The sequence below is a fragment of the Ovis aries genome, chromosome 19, assembly GCF_016772045.2.
Source record: "Ovis aries strain OAR_USU_Benz2616 breed Rambouillet chromosome 19, ARS-UI_Ramb_v3.0, whole genome shotgun sequence".
In the NCBI taxonomy this organism is placed as follows: domain Eukaryota; kingdom Metazoa; phylum Chordata; class Mammalia; order Artiodactyla; family Bovidae; genus Ovis; species Ovis aries.
Window position 1 is genome coordinate 53,374,010 of NC_056072.1, and position 22,138 is coordinate 53,396,147.

A 22,138-nucleotide genomic window follows, 5' to 3' on the forward strand; every position below is an offset into this window, starting at 1 on the left:
CACAGGGAGCCAGCCCCACATTTTAGAGTCTTTGAGCTTTGAGAGATGAGTTCCTCCCAGCGACAAGCCAACCGTGTCACTTAGGCCCAGTTCACGGGGTGATGACAGAAGGGCCTGAACCTGGTCAGACACACTGGCTTGGCAGTGCTTGTCCCCCTCAGCACGTCCTCCCTGGGGAGAAGCAGCCCGGCGCCCTCTGTGACCGTGCCCATGCCTGGGAGGGAGGAGAGCTGTGTATCTCAGAGAGAGCGAGACTCTACTTGTCATAAGCATTCTCCAGTGGAGAGTTCAAACTCACAACTAAGTCAGAGCCCCCCCCAACCCCCCAGTTTGAGGGCCAGAATTTTATTTCTGTTGTCTTCCGATTTGGAGTGTCGGTTGCTTGTCTTTGAAACAAAAGTGAACTTCTTGACGGCGAATACCCAATCATATGTCTTGGGTTTTCCCCCAGATCATGCAAACAGTTCCTGAGCAGAATCAGGGAAGAATAAAAGGGCCGTGGCAGCTGTGCCCACCGCAGGCTCTCCTGGGGTCAGACTCTTGACCCCTTCCCTTTCTCTGAACGCCTGACACTCTGGAGCCAGAGCCCTGGTTCCGGCTGCAGCTCTGGGACCAGGGATGGGGCAGTGGCTGCTGGGAGAGGAGTAACTGCCAGGCGGTGGTGGGTGGTGGGGCCTGTGGAAGATGAGTGGAAAGACCCTCAGAAAAGCAGCCTACCCAGAGGGCAGCAGGCGGCGGGTCAGTGGTGAGGACAGGGATGTGGGTCTGCATATTTACCAAGTAATCAGACATCAAAACCAGAAGCGCCCTTCTTCACTTGGTTTTTCAGCAAAAAGGAAGCCAAAACCAAAAGAAAAACTGGTAAGAATTTGAAAGTCAAGTAAAAAGATGCGCCCAAGCCCCGCAGTGAATGTGGCCCACCGTGTGGCTTAGCCTCTCCTTCTAGACCCGAGCTGTTCAGCAGAGCCTTCTGGGATGCTGGGCGTGCCCTGTGGCCGCGGGACCAACAGGCAAGTGTAGGTATCAGGCACTTGGAGTGTGGCCACCGGAACCATGGAGCCAAGCTTTGAGTTTTGTTTTAATTCTGATGAATTTAAGCGGCCGCATGAGGCCAGTGGTACTGTACTGTACTCTACTGGGCAGAGCAGTTGTAAAGCAGAGACCTCTCCAGTTCACAGGAGGCCCCGGGTAACAGGCAGAGCAGCACTCCTAACTGCTGGCCTGGCCTGGCAGAGGGGCAGGTGGGGCCCCCTGAAGAAGGCTGTCAGCAGGACACACAGGCCAGGAGGCTTTCTAGGCTCCATGCCTTCCTCAGACAACCTGAGCGGCCAGGAGTCTGCTCCTCCGGCAATCGGCAGGATTGAAGTTAAAGAAGCAAGTGGTTGAGGCGTTCTGATTTGTGACAGGAGAATACTGTAGATTCCAGCTGCAGGTACTGAGCTGGACAGCGCCCCACTGTGACCCCTCGTCCAGGCAGGCGTGGACCCTGGACCACCTTGCTGGAGACTTCCTCAGCGTCTTTGCCTGTGGTCACCAGTTCATTCTTGCTTGCTTCTGAAGTGGAGTGAGCCTTGCTCACGTCCTTGAGGACATTAGGGACAGAAACCACGTTGGCTGTGTGCAAGGCAGGTGCCCAGGCCAAATGTGGCAGGGTGGCCAAGATGACCATCCCTAAGAGGGCAAGGTGACAGATACAGGTGCCTCGGTACAGGTTCCTCTCGACTGACCGCAGGCTCAGGGGTGGAAACCAGATGGACGGGATGGGGTGATGTGCCATCAGCCACAAGAGGCCACCGTAGCTAGTAGTTGGTTCCCACGGCCAGAGCAAGGGGAGGAGGAAAGTCACCTGTGGACAGTGAGCTTTTCTGAAACATCTCAGTGGCAACAAAAGAGAGACGGTGCCCCCTAGTGGCCTTGCATTTGTTCCCTGTCCTTCTCAAACTTCAAAATCCCTTGATATCTTCCAGCAGAGTTGCTTGAACATTTTCTGCTGCGTCCCACAGGCGGAAATTTACATGACTACCCAGGTGTGTATCTGTGTAGACATAAAGTCAAACCAGAGCCTCTTAAAAACAATAATGCTTATCCTTACTACATGCAATGTGATGCAAAAATGTGTTGACATTTTCTATTTTATTTTTAATATGCATCATAACTTACTCAGCTGATTCACAACTCACTGATTGGGTTGTAACCCGCAGTTTGAAGAGCCATTGAAAGGAAAGTCTGTGCCTCTAATCATCGCCTTTGAGACTGCATCACCCACCCATCCACACTCCCCCCTCCCCTACCCACCCCACCCCCGCCCGTCACAGAGCTCCCCAACACGGGGCCTCAGCCAGGACTGGCAAGGGTCGTGGGATCTACTCTGGTAATACATGCAAGTAATCAGGTTGTCTGTGTCATGATGGTCAGAGAGGTGAGGAGATAGAGGAGGAGAAGAAATAAGAGATGAAAACTTTTTTTTTAATCGCACCCCACGGCTTGTGGGATCTTAGTTCCCCGACCAGGGACTGAACCTGTGCCTCCCACAGTGGGGGCAGAGAGTCGCTACCGCTGGACCACCGGGGAAGTCCCGGCGTCTTTTATTTATTCACTTATTATTATTTTTTTAATCGTTTGGCTTTTTCTATTTTAAACATTATTTTCTCGTTTTTACATTTAGGTCTGTGATCCATTTCTGAGTTAATCTCTTGTATGTGGTGCAGAGTATGATCAGTTGTTGACACTGCCCTTTTGCATTGGGGTATTCAGATTTTTTCCTAGCACCATTATTACATGGCATGTGGGATCTTAGTTCCCCAATTAGGGGTTGAACCCGTGCCTCCTGCATCAGAAGGTGAAGTCTTAGCCCCTTGGGGAGGTCCTCTGATGTCTTATTCTTAATGCAGGAAAACTGAGAGAGTGAACGACAGTTTCCAGCATTCGTTTTGCATGTTATTTATCTCTCATTTATGGTGCTTCACTTTGGACAAGGTGGAGAGCAACTGAAACAAGACAGGCTGACTGGCGCTGGGACTCCCAGCTCCTCTCCCCTGTCCCTCTGCTTCCCCAGCTATTAAGTGGAAGTTGGACTGGATGATTCTTAGAGCTGCTTCTTGCACTAACATTCTGTGATGGCAGTGTGGGAATCTGGAAGCCAGTGGTTGAAGGGTGAACAGGAAGGAGGTGTTGGACAGGGAGGAGGTCAGAGGTGGGCTGGGCCGAGGAGGAAAAGGAGTGACAGGTTTGCCCTTGGTGGCAGCAGACTCTTCAGGACATGTTCTTGCTGCTCCTTCCCTGGAAACAGTGCCTGCCAGGTCGAGCCCGGCTCCTCCCGGCCAGTGGAATGCCTTCTCCAAGTCCTTTGAAACTTACAGCCTTTGTAGGCCGGCAGAACTGGGGTCCAGCTGGTTCCGTCTCCTCCCTTTTAGAGAGGAAAACATGGAGAAGGAAGTGGCTCACCCAGTGTCAGAGTGGGTCATAAAGCCAAGACTGGAACCGCCTTGAGTGATGCCTACCCCTTCCACCTGCGTGCCCCCCTCTCTCACACACACACACAAGCCATACTCCCTCTGGATCCACTCCTTGCCCCAGCCAGAGGGCGCCCACTGCTTGGACCTCAGGGCACTCAGACCCGAGGGCAGGGTGTCTGCGGACAGGCTCTCCCACCTATCATGGGTTGATGGAGACGGCACAAACATCCCTGGCCAGACACCTGGGCGCTAGTGGCTGATTATCTCGGGAGCCCTGGAGGCCCCCTCCATGCCAGCCATCACCTGCACCCTCACAGCAGCGCCCTGGGCAGCCTGCCGCAGTCAGTGGGCTCAGCCCCCCAGCAGTAGACAGGAGCGGGGAGGGGAGTTGGGGCCGTATAGTGGGGCGAGCAGCGGCCCAGCCTTGTGGGGGGCAGGTGTGGCGTCCAGCTGTCTGAAGGAAGCCAGGTCTCTTGTGCAGAGGTCTCCTGAGAGGAGAGGCCCCTCTTGTGCCGGGCTGTCCTCCAGAGAGAGAGGCTGTGTAAGCTGGCAGGCTGCAGTCTGCTTCATGTGAGAGGATCTCGTTCAAGGTGAAGGGGCTGCGGGTTGGCCTCAGGTGTGGCTCTGCCAACCCAGCGCCCGCCACCCCGTGAGCCACTCGGAGACTTCCTTCTTCGGGATCTGTCCCTGATTCTTCTCTTGACTTCGTCAGTTTTTCTTCTGTGCTCTCATCCTGAATTTACACACTGACGATTCACTCCCCCACGTGTATTTCTTTGCAAGTATCATGGATATGCTTTGATTCCTGCAGACGGCCGTGGCCTGTCCTTTGGGGCAGGGACAGTCCCGCTGCAGCCCCTGTTTGCAAGATCTTGTGGGCCAGGGGGAGCTGAGACCCCTGCAGATGGGCAAGGCCCAGCGTGACCGGGGTTGTGACTGGGGTGGGGATGAGTATGCGGTGCAGGCGCGCGGAGGGTGGGAGCGGGCGGCGGCTGCCGTGCGTGTCGGCCCCTGGGGGAGGCACCGGGCACCCCTCCCGGGCTCCCAGTGTGCCGTGGTTACTGCAGGCGCGCGGAGGGTGGGAGCGGGCGGCTGCCGTGCGTGTCGGCCCCTGGGGGAGGCACCGGGCACCCCTCCCGGGCTCCCAGTGTGCCGTGGTTACTGCAGGCGCGCGGAGGGTGGGAGCGGGCGGCAGCCGTGTCGGCCCCTGGGGGAGGCACCGGGCACCCCTCCCGGGCTCCCAGTGTGCCGTGGTTACTGCAGGCGCGCGGAGGGTGGGAGCGGGCGGCGGCTGCCGTGCGTGTCGGCCCCTGGGGGAGGCACCGGGCACCCCTCCCGGGCTCCCAGTGTGCCGTGGTTACTGCAGGCGCGCGGAGGGTGGGAGCGGGCGGCGGCTGCCGTGCGTGTCGGCCCCTGGGGGAGGCACCGGGCACCCCTCCCGGGCTCCCAGTGTGCCGTGGTTACTGCAGTGCACTGTGTGTTGCACAGACAGTCCTGCCCCCAGAGCCGCGTGAGAGCCAGTGAGGCCTCGGTGTCGCCGTCCGTGACCTGTGGCCACTGACATCTTAGACAGTACGCGCCAAGGAGCGGCAACCCAGTAGGGTTTAAAAACGTTCTGTGGGAACACTAAATTTAAAATTTAGGAGGTTCCTTTACTGCAGGACATTTCAGAGCCTTGAATTTACTGTGTAAAGATGCCTTGAGTTTTGGAGAAAGAGTATGGGGTTCCCCTCCCCAGGCACTGGTGTTCCACAGAGCACGCTTTGGGAACCGCTTTCCTGCCAGGCAGCTCCAGCAGCTGGTTCTCTGGACAGCAGACCATGATGGGAGGGAAGAGATGTGGCTGGGGTCTGCCCCCCTTATACGAGGGGGCCTCCACTGCCTCCCTCTCGGCCCGCGCGACTTCCTGCCCCTTCACCCTGTCCGTGTTCCTCGGGGAAGGCCCAGAGCAGGCTCGTGGAGTCAGGGATAGGCGCTGTGAAGTTGGCATCCGTGGTGCTGGGCACTCGCCCTACAGCTGTAACTCTGCTGGCGTGGGAGAGGAGGGCAGCCTATTTGTGCCAGGCAGACACTGGGGAGATCACTGCGGCCCTGCTGTCCCCCCGCACCTCGCCGTCCTGCCCACCCTAGCCTGGCCCCTGTGACTCCCCAGACACAGGGTCTGTGGGCTCTGTCCTGGCGTCCGTGATCGGAAGGGCTCCCTGTGTGTTCTGGGCATGGCTACTAGACTCCAGCAAGACTGTGGGCCTATGTGCTGACAGCTAGCTGGCTGTGTTTGTGACATTTCAGGGACACCACGTCCACCTCGCTCACCCCTGAGGATGCTGAAGACATGCCCGTGGGGCAGGATTCTGAAATCTGCTTGCTGAAGTCGGGAGAACTGATGTAAGTTGTGGGCCCTAGCTGGCCTTGCTGGGGTGGCGGGAGCTGGAGGTCACAACTGGGGAGGAGAGGAGGAGCGCCAGAGGAGGCCTGGCCTTTCCACGCCCCTCAGAAAACACCCCTGTGCTCGGACTGGGCACCCACAGTGGCTTTCGGGCGTGCGCTGCTTTTTCTTTTTCCCTTTCTTCTTCGTTTTTTTGTTAAGATTTTTATACAGTAAGATTTCCCGTTTATAGTGCACAGTGCTTGGATTTAGACAGATGATACGGTGTAGTCACTGATTGTCTGGCAGCCCACACGTCCTGCTGGGCCAGAGGCTTATGCAGTCTCAGGCCCCTGTACCCAGCCAGCTCCACTCCCTGTTCTGCCAAAGCGGAAACCTTGATCCAGAAAAGAAAAATGACTGTCCCCTCCATGGGACCAGAGTGTAGATACAGAACAGTCCCATCACCCTGGAAGGCTTCCCTGCCCTCTTGTAGCCATTCTTCCTGCACTTCTGTGCCCTGTGTATGTTACAAGGTGGTGCTTACTGTGGAAAAGAAAAGATAATTTTAAATAGAAAACACTAAGAAGGTAAGACTTGAAGGAGTTGCCATGCAGAAATGTGAGGGAACACCATTCAGGTGGAGGGAACAGTCGGTGCACAGACCCTGGGGCAGGATGGTGTCTGGTGTATTTTCAAGGAATCCAGGAAGGGCCAGTGTGGCTGGAGCAGAAAGCAGGAGAGAGACTGGATGAGGAGGAGACAGGACCCACGTCGCACCAGGCCTCCTGGGCCATCCTAAGGACTTTTAATCTGAGGGAACTAGGAGCTTTAAATTAGATTTGGGTTAGAAGCGTGACTTGACCTAACTTACGTTAGAAACAGAGTCACTCTGGTTGCCATGTGAAGAATGACTCTGCAGGGACGGAATTAGGGAGACCAGTAGAATTTACGTTTGTAATGTGAGTCCTGTAAACAACAGACTTTTTTAAGATTACATTTGAGCAGAGGTGGCAAACCCTAACTATCTTCTCATTAGCATCTCCCTTAGCGAGACTGAGTATTGTCCTCTCACTGAGCAGTTGAGGTGTAGAAAATGAAAAAAGATTAAGGGCACAATCCAGGTCACTGGGTGAAAGGGCAGAATTCTGGAACATAAAATAATGAAATGACCTAGCATCGGTGGGGCATCCTGTCAGAGTGAGTGGTGCAACACGATCTCCAGCTTATGAGACCTTTTCCACAATAGACACCTCTGCCTACTCTCCGATTCTTGAAAACTGTTCAGATTGGACAAGACTTTTTCTTTTTACAATCAGTTCAGTTCAGTTCAGTCGCTCAGTTGTGTCTGACGCTGAGACCCCACAGACTGCAGCACGCCAGGCCTCCCTGTCCCATCAGCAACTCCTGGAGTCTACTCAAATTCATGCCCATTGAGTCAGTGATGCCATCCAACCATCTCATCCTCTGTCATCCCCTTCTCCTCCTGCCCTCAATCTTTCCCAGCATCAGGGTCTTTTCAGATAAGTCAGCTCTTCACATCAGGTGGCCAAAGTACTGGAGTTTTAGCTTCAGCATCAGTCCTTCCAATGAATATTCAGGACTGATCTCCTTCAGAATGGACTGGTTGGATCTCCTTGCAGTCCAAGGGACTCTCAAGAGTCTTCTCCAACACCACAGTTCAAAAGCATCAATTCTTTGGCACTCAGCCTTCTTCATAGTCCAACTCTCACATCGATACATGACTACTAGAAAAACCATAGCTTTGACTAGATGGACCTTTGTTGGCAAGTAATGTCTCTGCTTTTTAATATGGTGTCTAGGGTGGTTATAACTTTCCTTCCAAGGAGTAAGCGTCTTTTAACTTCATGGCTGCAGTCACCATCTGCGGTGATTTTGGAGCCCAGAAAAATAAAGTCTGTCACTGTTTCCACAGTTTCTCCATCTGTTTCCCATGAAGTGATGGGACCAGATGCCATGATCTTCGTTTTCTGAATGTTGAGCTTTAAGCCAACTTTTTCACTCTCCTCTTTCACTTTCATCAAGAGGCTCTTTAGTTCTTCACTTTCTGCCATAAGGGTGGTGTCATCTGCATATCTGAGGTTATTGATATCTCTCCCAGCAATCTTGATTCTAGCTTGTGCTTTCTCATGATGTGGTCTGCATATAAGTTAAATAAGCAGGGTGACAATATACAGCCTTCAGTTCAGTTCAGTTCAGTTCATTTGCTCAATCATGTCCGACTCTTTGCGACCATGAATCGCAGCACGTCAGGCCTCCCTGTCCATCACCAACCCCCGGAGTTCACTCAGACTCAGTTCATCGAGTCAGTGATGACATCCAGCCATCTCGTCCTCTGTCGTCCCCTTCTCCTCCTGCCCTCAATCCCTCCCAGCAACAGTCTTTTCCAATGAGTTAACTCTTTGCATGGGGTGTCCAAAGTACTGGAGTTTCAGCTTCAGCATCATTCCCTCCAAAGAAATCCCAGGGCTGATCTCCTTCAGAATGGACTCGTTGGATCTCCTTGCAGTCCAAGGGACTCTCAAGAGTCTTCTCCAACACCACAGTTCAAAAGCATCAATTCTTCGGTGCTCAGCTTTCTTCACAGTCCAACTCTCATATCCATACATGACCACAGGGAAAACCATAGCCTTGACTAGACGGACCTTTGTTGGCAAAGTAATGTCTCTGCTTTTCAATATGCTATCTAGGTTGGTCATAACTTTTCTTCTAAGGAGTAAGCGTCTTTTAATTTCATGGCTGCAGTCACCATCTGCAGTGATTTTGGAGGCCCCCAAAATAAAGTCTGTCACTGTTTCCACTGTTTCCCATCTATTTCCCATGAAGTGATGGGACCAGATGCCATGATCTTCGTTTTCTGAATGTTGAGCTTTAAGCCAACTTTTTCACTCCCCTCTTTCACTTTCATCAAGAGGCTTTTTAGTTCCTCTTCACTTTCTGCCATAAGGGTGGTGTCATCTGCATATCTGAGGTTATTGATACTTCTTCCGGCAATCTTGATTCCAGCTTGTACATCTTCCAGCCCAGCGTTTCTCATGATGTACTCTGCATATAAGTTAATTAAGCAAGGTGACAATATACAGCCTTGATGTACTCCTTTTCCTATTTGTAACCAGTCTGTTGTTCCATGTCCAGTTCTAACTGTTGCTTCCTGACCTGCATATAGGTTTCTCAAGAGGCAGGTCAGGTGGTCTTGTATGCCCATCTCTTTCAGAATTTTCCAGAGTTTATTGTGATCCGCACAGTCAAAGGCTTTGGCATAGTCAATGAAGCAGAAATAGATGTTTTTCTGGAACTCTCTTGCTTTTTTGATGATCCAGCAGATGTTGGCAATTTGATCTCTGGTTCTTCTGCCTTTTCGAAAACCAGCTTGAACATCTGGAAGTTCACGGTTCACGTATTCCTGAAGCCTGGCTTGGAGAATTTTGAGCATTACTTTACTAACGTGTGAGATGAGTGCATACAGCCTTGATATACTCCTTTTCCTATTTGGAGCCAGTCTGTTGTTCCATGTCCAGTTTTAACTGTTGCTTCCTGACTCGCATACAGATTTCTCAAGAGGCAGGACAGGTGGTCTGATATTCCCATCTCTTTCAGAATTTTACGTTTTTAACTATAATCAGCCAAACAGCTAATTTAAGACATGGAAAAATGGTCCATGGAATTGAATTTTTCACACGTGAGTGAGCTGTATCAGAGCTGTTTTTTACAGTATTTTGGGTTTTTAATCATCAGTTAGTCTTCTCATCCGCAAAGCTCGGCCAGTATTCCCAGCCACCTCTACACCTTTGGAATCTTTAGCACCACCGCTTGCACCCCTGTGCAGTCTTAGGCAAGTTACCCACTCTCCCTGAATTTTGGTTTCCACCGCTGTGTTAAAGGGGCAGTAGTATTTTTCTTCACAAAGGGCAGGCTGGTGTAGTGGAAAGGCAGTGGCTTTGGCTGAGAGCTGTATGGACCTGGCAGAGTCTTTCTGAGTCCTTTTGAGTCTTAGCTTCCTCGTGTGTAGATGAGAACAAGCCTGAAGCAGGCGAGCAGAGTCAACCCTTTCACGGTTGAGGAGAAGAGAGGAGAGCAGAGCAAGGCCGCGGGCCCCCGACCTGCAGCTCCTCTCTGGAGGCCCCACCTTCGTGGCCTTGACTCACCTGCTGCCTCTGGATTTGCAGTGCCGCAGGGGGCACGGCCCTTAATGAGGGAGACTTTGCCCTTCCAGGCAAGTTTATCCTCTGACGTAATTCTCACAGCAGCCAGAGGCAGGCATGGTCGTCCCTGGCTGCAGCCTGAGGCTGAGCCCTGTGGCAGGAACCAGCACCATGCCCTCTGTCCAGCCAAGGGACTCACTGTCCCCAAACCTTTAAGCTTTTGGAACTGGCTGTTAGTCCAGCTAAAGAGAGGGAGAATAGGGACACGGCCCCCAGAAGCCTCTCTCCCCAGGGCCCTCATCCTACCCTGCATTAGCAAGCCTAGGGCATTTGTGTTTAAGAAGTGCGCATCAGGGTGCCCCCTTGAAATCTCAAGGCAGGTCCCGGATTTCTGCTGAAAAGAGAGATCACCGACAGAAAGGACAGGAAGTTTCAGACCACGGGTATGCATTCTGCGGGTACTGAACAGGTAAAAGCCAGGGAGCGAAGAAAGGAAGGAGAAAGAGAGAGTAGACCGCCAGGCAGAGGGCAGCCGCAGGAGAGCTGTGCAAGCTAAGGCCTTGGCACACACTTCCTGCCCTCGAGGGGCCCAGAGCGGCCCAGGCGTCTCGCTTCCCGCCCGCTCGCAGGGACTACACCAGCTCCTTGAAGACAAGGATTGTCGTCTGTAATTTTCACTCCTGTGTCCCCAGTGCCTCGAGCTATGCCAGGCATCTATTAATAGTTAAGTGCTCAGGAAACAGCTGATGGCATGGGCTGCACATCAGGGTTTCTCCCACGATTAAGCCTGGCAGTCATGGTGACCAAAGGCTTGACCGCCCTTCAGCAGCCTCTAGCTGTCTCCGGTCACCTCTGAGTTACAGGCAACGTGGCCAGTGGACTCAAGCGCTTTCCCTGCTGTGTTTAAGCCCCTCTCTGCATTCATGTTTCAGGATAAAATTACCCCTCACGGTGGAAGAGATCACCAACTTCGGGGAGGGCAGCAGGGAGCTGTTTGTGAGGTCCAGTACCTACAGCCTCATCCCCATCACCGTGGCCGAGGCAGGCCTCACCATCAGCTGGGTCTTCTCCTCCGACCCCAAGAGTATCTCCTTCAGCGTGGTCTTCCAGGAGGCCGAGGACACGCCGCTGGATCAGTGTAAGGTGAGGCCGGCTCCCTGCCAGCAGGATGCCCAGACAGCCCTTCCCTGGACTGTTCTGAGAAGGACAGAGGGAAACCAGGGCGGAAAAGCTCACCGGCCTGCGTCAGGCAGAGCAGGCGACGCAGCTGGGCTTGTCCAGTGGGGACGGAAGGGCCTGAGAACTGTCTCCCAACGTCTGAAGGCCATTCCTGGGTCAGCTGCAGACGGACCTTGGGATAGGTCGGCAGATGAAACTGAAAGGAATACAGATGTGTGACTCAGGTTAAGGATCGTATTTTAACAGAGTCGTGGAGAGCAAGAGTGAGTAATCACGGGAGGTGGTGGCCAAGATCTCTGCTTCCAGCTTTGAGCTTAGGGCATTCAGCGTCTCACTTCAGATAGGTCAAAGGAGACTCCTAGCCTTTGTGTCAGTTGGGTGGTTGGGTTGGGAACCTTGGTGGCAGACACCAGTTCATAAACTAAGAAATCCTAATAAGCATGTGACATTGACTGGCTGGGACCGTCGTCCTCAATTTAAATGCACTTCTGAGTCCATAACCCAGACCCCAAAATCAAAATCACTCAGGGGGACCCAGGCATCTCTGGGTGATCCCAGTGGGCACCAAGGTTGAGAGTCACTGGTCTCAATCAAGGGGAAGAAGTCAGAGGAGAACTGATGGGGTGAAGTGCAGAGCCCAGGACAGTGGATAGGCTTGGAGGGCTGGGGTGGGGCGGGGCACGGAGTCTGAATTCCCCGCCTGAGTCTCTGCAGGCAGGGTGCGAGGGGTGATGGAGGGAGAGCGGGTTTGCGTGGACATTCGCGTTCCACTGGAATCACTGGGAGTGGAAGGAATGAGGACAGACACACAGGCTGGATTGCAGCTTAGGCTGCGTCCCAGGCTTTTAGTACAACGTCTCCATTTTCTAAGAATGAAGCTGCTGCTAAGTCGCTTCAGTCGTGTCCAACTCTGTGCGACCCCATAGACGGCAGCCCACCGGGCTCCCCTGTCCCTGGGATTCTCCAGGGAAGAACACTGGAGTCGGTTAGAATGAAGCTAGAGAGGAGCAATTCGAAGTGGTGTGAAAGAAGCCTTCTGTGAAGTTTCTGTGATGATATCCACTAGTCCCGCATGCCTGTGGTCCTTGGGGTGTCCTAAGGGGCTCGAGTCGCGGTCTGGGGAGGGCCCAGGGTTCCAGGAGGGCCAGGCTCTGGAGCACTGGGTGCAGATTGCCGCTCCAGCTCCAGCATCCACGTCTGCTATTTGACATGGTGGTGGGGGGGGACGTCTGTCCCTCTGGGTTTGTTCTCCTGCCGTCCCTGTCCTTGTGGTACCTGCTCATTTCAGATTGCTTCGTCATATCTCTCCTCTTCAGATTCGTGCCTAAAATTGAAATCTGGCCCCCTGAATTGGCCTTCTTGAACGGAGTTTCATGCTCGTTCTTATTTAAAAACTGCCCTGCCCCTCTTTTCCTTTCGCGGGCTCATGACCTCGCTGCACATGTAGGGACCCCTTCCTTCCTGAGCAGTTCTGAACATCCACCTGGGAGGTCCTGGGCCTGTGGTTGGAGAGCAGTTACAGGCTCAGCCATGCCAGAGCAGCCTGCCTGGACAGTTAGCTGGTTGAGCAGCTTAAGCAGTGGGCTTGTCATCTCTGCTCTAACAAACAGCTGCACTGCCCAGCTGCACTCACCCCAGCACCTTTGCCGTTCACCTCATGTTTCCAAGGCCCGCTGAGCACCTAAGCACTGCATCTGCCCAGGTTAGACACAGGTGGGTGTCCGTGGTGAGAGAGGGAGCAGACAAATCCTGTGTCCACACCTGTCCCCTTGCTCAGTCACTCACCTGCCTAATCCATGGCCCTGAAAGACCTGGCTGGTTCCTCCCAGGGTTCAGGAGCTCAGTCAGAGTCCTCATCTTGGGCTCCCTTGTTGCCTGGAGGGTTTGGCAGCCGTTGTCTTTCCCTCAGTGGTCACCAGGGGGCAGAAGAAGCTCACAGTGAGTGAGAGGGTGCTCACGGGGCTCCTCTGCCATCCCCAGCCCGCTGTGGGGTTGCTGTTGCATCTGCCTGAGGTCCTGGACAGACATCAGCCTGGAGAGTCTGTGTCCAGACTCACTTCTTTAGCGTTTCGCCTGGGGACTTCCCCGGGTGATGCCCTGACCTGTCTGGACCTTGTGGGAACCAGAGGACATAGTGCACCTCGCCACACTTAGGTTTCATGGTGACAGGCTCAGACATCAGGAACTGGGCTGGGTCCTTGCACTCAGTTCACAACCACTCACTGAACTTCCGTGGCATAGTGGGCTCTGTAGGGCCCACTGAGGATCAGGAGAGAAGGGCCATGCTGCGATCTGCCCTTGAGGAGTTCAGAGGATCATCAGGGAGAGGCCCTATTAAAGAAATAACTGTGATTCCAGGTGGTGACTGTCATGATGGGGTGGCACCGGGCGGGGGGTGGGGCAGCAGTAAGAAGGGCGCCTCACCCAGCCTGGGGGGCATTAGCAGACCAGGAGACTCCTGGGCCAAACCAAGAGAAGCTATTGGGAGGAGTGGGAGGGGGCACGGGTTACAGAAGTGTCCAGGCAGAGGGAACAGCGTGGCAGGCCAGTCCCATCTCTAGGGCACGTCAGATACGCCCCACCCGGGACCACCCTCTCTCCAGAGGGCCCCCCTCCATCAAGGCCGGGCCTGGACACTGAGATGAGAGATGGTGAGTTTGGGAAGCGCTTGACAAAAGAAGCAGTAAATCATGGACCTGAGGCCACCCGTATGCCGACCACTGGTCTGAAGCCTGGGGCGAGTCAGGGACCAAGATCCGGGCCCTGCCTGTCTCTTTGCCTAGAGAAGCCAGAGGCCTGCCTGGGGCTGTTGAGAGTCAGGGGAGGAGCTGGGACAGGGAGCTTGACTTGTTATTTTTAAATAACTTTGAAGAGATACAATTTACATACAAACATGTAACTCACCCATCTAAGATGCTCAGTTATCTTAGTATTATTTGTCTTAGCAATTCAGTTGTCTTCGTCTTATTCACAGAATTGTATAACCATCACCACTGTCTAATTTTAGATCATTTTCATCACTGCATAAAGCAAAAAGAAACCCGGTATCCATTTGCTGTCACTCCGCAACCTCTTCCCAGCAACCACCAGCCTACCTTCTGTCCTTGCAGATTTCCTGTTCCGGACATTTCATGTGAATGGAATCATGCATTATGTGGCCTTTTGTGACTGGCTTTTTCCATTTAGCATAGAGTCATGGCTCTGTACCAGGGCCCCAGGCCACTGGAGTTTCGCAAGAGAGCAGTACAACCAACTGGACTGTTTTGCAGACAGGTGGTATAAATCAGGTCACAGCTGTCCAAGCACGGGAGGCTGATGCGGGACGGCCCCAGAGCTCGCACAGCAGAGACCTGTCTTGCTCAGGTTTACACGGGACCCCAGTCATCTCCTGTCACCTCAGCTGTATGGGCTTTGGTACCAGTTGTTGTTCAGCTGCTCACTCATGTTTAACTCTTTGCAACCCCATGGACTACATACAGCATGCCACGCTTCTCTATTCTTCACTATGTCCCGGAGTTTGCTCAGACTCAAGTCAGTGATGCCATCCAACCATCTCATCCTCTTTTGACCCCTTCTCCTCCTGCCCTCAGTCTTTCCCAGCATCAGGGTCTTCTCCAGTGAGTGGGCTCTTCACATCATGTGGCCAAAGTGTTGGAGCTTCAGCTTCAGCCTCAGTCGTTCCAATGAATACTCAGGGTTGATTTCCTTTAGGATTGACTGGTTAGATCTCCTTGTTGTCCAAGGGACTCTGAAGAGTCTTCTCCAGCACCACAGATCAAAAGCATCAATTCTTTGGCACTCAGCCTTCCTTATGGTCCAACTCTTAATCCGTACATGACTACTGAAAAAATCATAGCTTTGACTATGCAGACCTTTGTCGGAAGCAGACCTTTCTCTGCTTTTTGTGTTTTTATTTTATTACTTTGTTTGTTTGTTCCTAGGCTTGTTATAGCTTTGCTTCCAAGGAGCAAGAGTCTTTTAATTAACTTCATGGCTGCAGTCACCACCTGCAGTGATTTTGGAGCCCAAGAAAGTAAAGTCTCTCACTGTTTCCATTGTGTCCCCATCTTTTTGCCATGAAGTGATGGGACCAGATGTCATGATCTTAGCTTTCTGAATATTAAGTTGTAAGCCAGTTTTTTCATTCTTCTCTTTCACTTTCATCAAGAGGCTCTTTAGTTCCTCTTTGCTTTCTGCCATAAGGGTTGTATCATCTGCATATCTGAGGTTACTGATACTTTTCCCAGCAATCTTGATTCCAGCTTGTGCTTTATCCAACCCAGAATTTCACATGATACACTCTGCATGTAAGTTAAATAAGCAAGGTGACAGTATACAGCCTTGACGTACTCCTTTCCCAATTTGGAACCAGTCTCTTGTTCCATGTCCAGTTCTGTTGCTTCTGGACCTGCATATAGGTTTCTCAGAAGGCAGGTAAGGTCTGATATTCCCATCTCTTAAAGAATTTTCCACAGTTTTACACCAGAGCCTTTGGATCCCCTAGATGATTTGGTTCATTAATTTAAAGTAATAGCGAGAAAATCTTACAGATTTTGACCATGGTAGAAAAAACAGCAGCTGGAATGACCAAAAAGTCTATAGACTGTTTTAAAGAAATAAGAGTATTATCTTACATGTCCTCTTCAGAGGATCCTGCCTTGACAAGCTCTTGGCTTTTGCTTTGGAATCAGAGTAGTGTGTGGGAAGGCTGAGGTGCGGGGCACACAGGCGTCCCTGTGTAAACCGCAAGACTTTCTCCCTGGCACACCTCCTACGTGTGCTTGCTGAAATATCTCAGGCCAGGCTCAAAACTTTTAGGTTATGGATCACAGGAGCAGACCCAACCTCTCAACCTCCCAGGATTCTCAGTTCCCTGTAGAACTAGACTATTATAAACCAGTAATGGAGCTTGATGAGATACCATGTGCTTCTTGGTAGAGGAGGCTGCCGCAGAGCCCACACGTAGGAGGCCCTTGCGCATCTCGGTCCCCTCCAGGCCTGTCTTGGGCCCGTCCTGCTCCTCGCCACCAGCAGCTTGCAGTCAGAGCCGGGGTTCCGTGGTGTCAGGAGCCTGCTGTGTGCTCTGTCTCTCTGGACCTTTGGGGTCTCCCTTTTGGCTTTTGTCTGACTCATGTGTTATTTAGTGTCGGATATTTGGGGATTTTCTATAGACAACTGCAGTTTTTTTCTAACTTAACTCCATTGTCAGAAAACACACTTTTTATAGTTTGGATCCTTTTAAATGTAATTTTTCTTAATGGCCTAGAATGTGGCCCACCTAGTGATTATTCCAAGTATGCTGGAAAAGTCTGTCACTGTTTCCCTGTCTATTTGCCATAAAGTGATGGGACCGGGTTTTTTAATGTGGAGTTTTAAGCCAGCTTTTTCACTCTCCTCTTTCACTTTCATCAAGAGACTCTTTAGTTCCTCTTCGCATTCTGCCATTAGGGTGGTGTCATCTGCATATCTGAGGTTACTGGTACTTCTCCCAGCAATCTTGATTCCAGCTTGTGCTTCATCCAGCCCGGCATTTTGCAAGATGTACTCTGCATATAAGTCAAATAAGCAGGGTGACAATACAAAGCCTTGAAGTCCTCTTTTCCCAGTTTGGAACCAGCCTGTTGTTCCATGTCTGGTTCTAACTGTTGCTTCTTGACCTGCATACAGATTTCTCAGGAGCCAGGTGAGGTGGTCTGGCATGCCCAGCTCTTGAAGAGAGTGAAAACTGTGAAGCACAGTTTGTTGTGATTCACACAGTAAAAGGCTTTGTCAATAAAGCAGAAGTAGATGTTTTTCTGGAATTCTCTTCCTTTTTTGATGATCCAAAGGATGTTGGCAATTTGATCTCTGGGTCCTCTGTCTTTTCTAAATCCAGTTGAACATCTGGACGTTCTCAGTTCCCGTACTGTTGAAGCCTCACTTGGAGAATTTTGAGCATTGCTTTGCTAGTGTGTGAGATGAGTGCAATTATGTGGTAGTTTGAGCATTCTTTGGCATTGCCTTTCTTTCGGATTGGAATGAAAATGGATCTTTTCCAATCCTGTGACCACTGCTGAGTTTTCCAAATTTGCTGGCATATTGAGTGCAGCACTTTCACAGCATCATCTTTTAGGATTTGAAATAGCTCAATTGAAATTCCATCACCTCCAACTAGCTTTGTTTGCAGTGATGCTTTGTAAGGCCCACTTGATGTAAGGCCCACTTGACTTCACAGTCCAGGATGTCTGGCTCTAGGTGAGTGATCACACCATTGTGGTTATCTGGGTTGTAAAGATCTTTTTTGTCTAGTTCTTCTGTGTATTCTTGCCACCTCTTCTTAATATCTTCTACTTAGGTCCGTACTGTTTCTGTCCTTTATTGTGCCCATCTTTGCATGAAATTTTCACTTGGTATAGTAACAGACTATTTTCTTGGGCTCCAAAATCACTATCGACAGTGACTGCAGCCATGAAATTAAAAGCCGCTTGCTCCTTGGAAGAAAAACTATGACAAACCTAAACAGCATATTAAAAAGCAGAGACATTACTTTACCAACAAAGGTCTGTCTAGTCAAAGTTATGGTTTTTCCAGTAATCATGTATGGATGTTAGAGTTGGACCATAAAGAAAGCTGAGTGTTGCGAATTCATGCTTTTGAACTATGGTGTTAGAGAAAACTCTTGAGAGTCCCTTGGATAAGCAAAAAGTTCAAACCAGTCAGTCCTAAAATTCATTTTTTAGTGCTGAAAATTCATTGGAAGGACTGGTGCTGAAGCTGAAACTCCAATACTTTGGCCACCTGATGTGAAGAACTGACTCATTTGAAAAGACTCTGATGCTGGGAAAGATCGAAGGCGGGAGGAGAAGGGGACAACAGAGGATGAGATGATTGGATAGCATTACTCGATGGACATGAGTTTGAGCAAGCTCCGGGAGTTGGTGATGGAGAGGGAAGCCTGGCGTGCTACAGTCCATGGGATCACAAATAGTCAGGACACGAGTGAACTGATATTGGAAAAGAATGTGTGTTCTGCTGTTGTTGGGTGGAGTGTCCTATAAATATCAGTTAGATCAAGTTAATAGCTAGTGCTTAGGATTGTTATGTTCCCTTGATGAATTGCTGTCTTTATCATTTATGGTACTATCCCTGGCCATGTTCTTTGATATAAAATCTACTTTGATATTAATATAGCTTCTTTTGACCAGCGTTAGCATGGTATGGGGCTTCCCTGGTGGCTCCGTGGTAAAGAATCTGTCTGAAATACAGGAGACTTGGGTTCAATCCCTGGGACAGGAAGATCCCCTGGAGAAGGGCATGGCAACCCACTCGAGTACTCTTGCCTAGAGAATCCCATGGACAGAGGAGCCTGGTGGGCTGTAGTCCACAGGGTCTCACAGAGTTGGATACAACTGAAGTGACTGAGCAGCAGCAGCGTGGTGTATCTTTTTATATTCCTTTTATATCCTTTTAACTTAGTTACTCAGTCATATATGACTCTTTGAAACCCCCATGAACTCTAGCCCACTAGGCTCCTCTGTCCGTGGTATTCTCCAGGCAAAAATACTAGAGTGGGTTGCTGTTCCCTTCTCCAGGATGTTTTCCCGACCCAGGGATCCAACCTGAGTCTCTTACTTATTTATTTTTATTCGCTGGGCACACCAGGCAGGGGGACAACGTGTTTAAAAGCACGGGAGAATGGCTAAGATTTACCCTCCCAAGAAATAACCAAAACAGACAAAATATGAGAAGCAACCGTTTTTAAGTCACTATACAGTAGGAGATGATGGACAGTGATCCTTGATAGAACAAGTTGAGCCCTGAAATTGCCCTAGCTTACTGCCTTGAGAGGAAAAGAGAGCAGTCAGCAGATGGAACAAATAAAAAACAGTAAGATGAGAGACTCAAACCTAACCTTACTGACAGTCGCATAAATGTAAGTTGGGTAAACATCCCAATTGAAAGGCAGGAATTGTCAAGCTGGATAAAAGCAAGCCCCAACCCCGTCATGCCTGCAAGCAATAAAATTTAGATGTAAAGATACAAATAAGTTAGAAGTGTGTGCACTCAGTTGTGTCTGACTCTTTGAGGCCCCATGGACTGTACTAACTAAATTGTCCTAGCTCACTGTTGCCTCTTCCAGGAAGTCTTCCCTGATTCTGCCTCTCCTCCCACCCACTGAGAGGCTGGGGTAGGCACCCCTCCCCAGTACACCTATTGTGACAATCTCACCCAGCAACAATTGAATGTTTTCTTATCTGTTATCACCATTAAACCACAAGATCCTGAAGGGCAGAGCTTTTTGTGGGAACTTAGCCCACTTTGGGAACTTTGTGACCACCATGTTGCATTTTAAGAAATAGGCAGCCATGTTCAGCCTTGAGGTGAAAACGTAATCGCGTCTGTGTTTTGGAGTCAGTCGTTTTGTACAGGTTGGAAACGTTCGCCTGCAGGTTTTCTCGAGTTGCGGCAAGGGGGGGCTCCTGTCTGTCGTGCGGGGGCTCCTCTTGTTGCGGGGGCTCCTGTCTGTCGTGTGGGCGTTCCTCTTGTTGCGGGGGCTCCTGTCTGTCGTGCGGGGGCTCCTCTTGTTGCGGGGGCTCCTGTCTGTCGTGCAGGGGCTCCTCTTGTTGCGGGGGCTCCTGTTTGTCGTGCGGGGGCTCCTCTTGTTGCGGGGGCTCCTGTTTGTCGTGCGGGGGCTCCTCTTGTTGCGGGGGCTCCTCTTGTTGCGGGGGCTCCTGTCTGTCATGCGGGCGCTCCTCTTGTTGTGGGGGCTCCTGTCTGTCATGCGGGGGCTCCTGTCTGTCATGCGGGGGCTCCTCTTGTTGCGGGGGCTCCTGTCTGTCGTGCGGGGGCTCCTGTCTGTCGTGTGGGGGCTCCTCTTGTTGTGGGCGCTCCTCTTGTTGCGGGCGCTCCTCTTGTTGCAGGGGATCCTCTTGTTGCGGGCCCAGGCTCCAGGTGTGCAGGCTTCAGTAGCCGCAGCCCGCGGGCTCCGTAGCTGTGGCTTGGGGGCCTAGTTGCCCCTCAGCATGTGGGATCGTCCCAGACCAGGGAACACACCCATGCCCCCTGCATCGGCAGATGGATACTTAACCACTGGGACCAGCAAGGAAGCCCTCCCAAAAATGTTTTTAATTTTGGCTGGCCCTGTGTTACTTCCTATTATATCTTCAGTTTTAAAGTATCTCACCTGGCCAGCAGGTTGAAGACTGCCCGTGGGGAAGAGGTTGGCCATCCCAGTACCCCAGCCCCGGCCCTGGCCAGCTCACGCCACGTGCTCAGACTTGGCCTCTGACAGTGAGGCCCTGGGAACAATGTTCTCAGAAAATAAGTGTCTCCAGGGATTAATTTCTCATTCTCAGAGGAGATAGGGAGCTGGAGACCTGGAAAGATGAAAGGGCTCTGGGACATACGGACTGACTGGGGCCCAGTGAGAAGCCACGCGTGAGCCAGGGGCAGTCAGCCTGGAGGCTTGTAGGCCTAGAAGCTTCACAGAGTGCCCGAGAGACGTGGATGGAGGGCTGGGCCCGTCTCTGACACCCCGAGGGCAGCGGCACTAGCACCAACAGGAAAGGACCAGGCAGGATTCCACCTGGAGTAAGCCTCTGCTTCCCGAAGCCAGGAAGAAGCTGCTTCTCTGGAGAGTAGAGCGTTCTGGAGCTGGCCACGGTCAGAGGGGGCTGGGGGGACCATTCTTTCAGGATGCTGACCTATCATGATTTTGGCGAAACTCATGTCTACACTGGTCCCCGCGCCATTTTAAGTTACTGACAAACCCAGGGCATGTGGAAGGCCCCCACCCTGAAGTGGGGCTGATGAGGCTCAGCTGTGACCTCACGAGGCATTCAGCCTCCCTGGGCCTCAGTTTCCTTCCCCAAATGAAGAGTCTGCCCAGAGGCTCTGTGGTGCCCTCTCTGCTTCTGTGACGCTTTTCCCATCTGCCTATCCTCCCAGGTGCTCATTCCCACCACCCGCTGCAACTCCCACAAGGAGAACATCCAGGGCCAGCTCAAGGTCCGCACACCAGGCATCTACCTACTCATCTTCGACAACACCTTTTCCAGGTAGGCCGCCTCCTCGGTCAGCGTCTGGATGAACCCACCCGGCACCCCGCCTCAAGGACAGAGGTGGACGTGTAAAAGCAGTTGTTTAGTTATCAGTCCCTGATTATCAGTGGTTGGTTCATTTTAGACCTATACTCTGGTGTTCCAATGTCCGTTGTAGCGTGTGTAACACACAGCCTGATACTTACTGAGTCTCACCACGGGTTAAGCGTGTTCTCTGCCCTCTGCTCTTATTAATACTACTGCCTTCAGCCGCACAGCAGCTCCGTGCAGTAGGGACTGTCTTTCTCCTCGTGTTACTGCTAAGGGACTGAGGACCTAGAAGAGGGGCACTCCCAATCACACAGCTGGTGGTGGGGCTGGATTTGAACCCAGGTGGCCTGGCTCGAGGCTCTGGGCTCTTACCCGGGATGCTCTTCTGCTTCTCCCGTCCTGATGCCCTCTGCCCAGGCCAGAGAAGAGCTCAGCAAATACAGTGGAAGGATTGGGCGGATGGGTGAATGGACGGATGGGAGAGAAGTGAAGTGATGAAGGCCCAGAGCTAACCAGGACTGGAGCTGTGAGGCCAGGCCCCTGGGCCCCCTTGTCCAGTGAGTGGAGCAGCAGGTCCCATCTCTGGGGAGCACGACTTCAGAGCTCCAGGTGCAGGTCCAGGAGTGAGTGCAAGGCTGAGGGGTCAGGAGGATGGAGGTGAATGGGGATGAGGCTGGAGGGGCAGCCAAGACAGGAAGTAGGACAGCGGACCAACGCTGGCTGAGCATCTGCCTCGAGCCAGGGCCCTGCTGCATGGAGATGTGCCGCAGTGCAGGCTGCTGGGCACTTGTCCCTATTCTGGCTTCAGCGTAAGCCCTTAGTAGGGGCTCGCTTCATTCATAAGACCTGTCTGATCAGCATCCAGCCACATCCTCTCTGAGCGCATCCCTCCCCATGGGTGCCCTT

The 22,138-nt window shown here is 51.9% G+C and overlaps 1 protein-coding gene across 7 annotated transcripts in view; it reads left to right on the forward strand.

The window, feature by feature from the left end:
* Positions 1-22,138, forward strand: part of FYCO1 (FYVE and coiled-coil domain autophagy adaptor 1) — a 158,907-nt gene that overhangs the window by 131,957 nt on the left and 4,812 nt on the right. For 6 of the 7 annotated variants that reach the window (XM_060402602.1, XM_060402604.1, XM_060402603.1 and 3 more), the window contains 3 exons: positions 5,745-5,840; positions 10,916-11,126; positions 21,090-21,199. In XM_060402602.1, coding sequence (XP_060258585.1) covers positions 5,745-5,840; positions 10,916-11,126; positions 21,090-21,199 — 417 coding nt within the window. The remainder of the gene's footprint in view (positions 1-5,744; positions 5,841-10,915; positions 11,127-21,089; positions 21,200-22,138) is intronic. The other variant, XM_027957738.2, reaches the window with a different exon arrangement.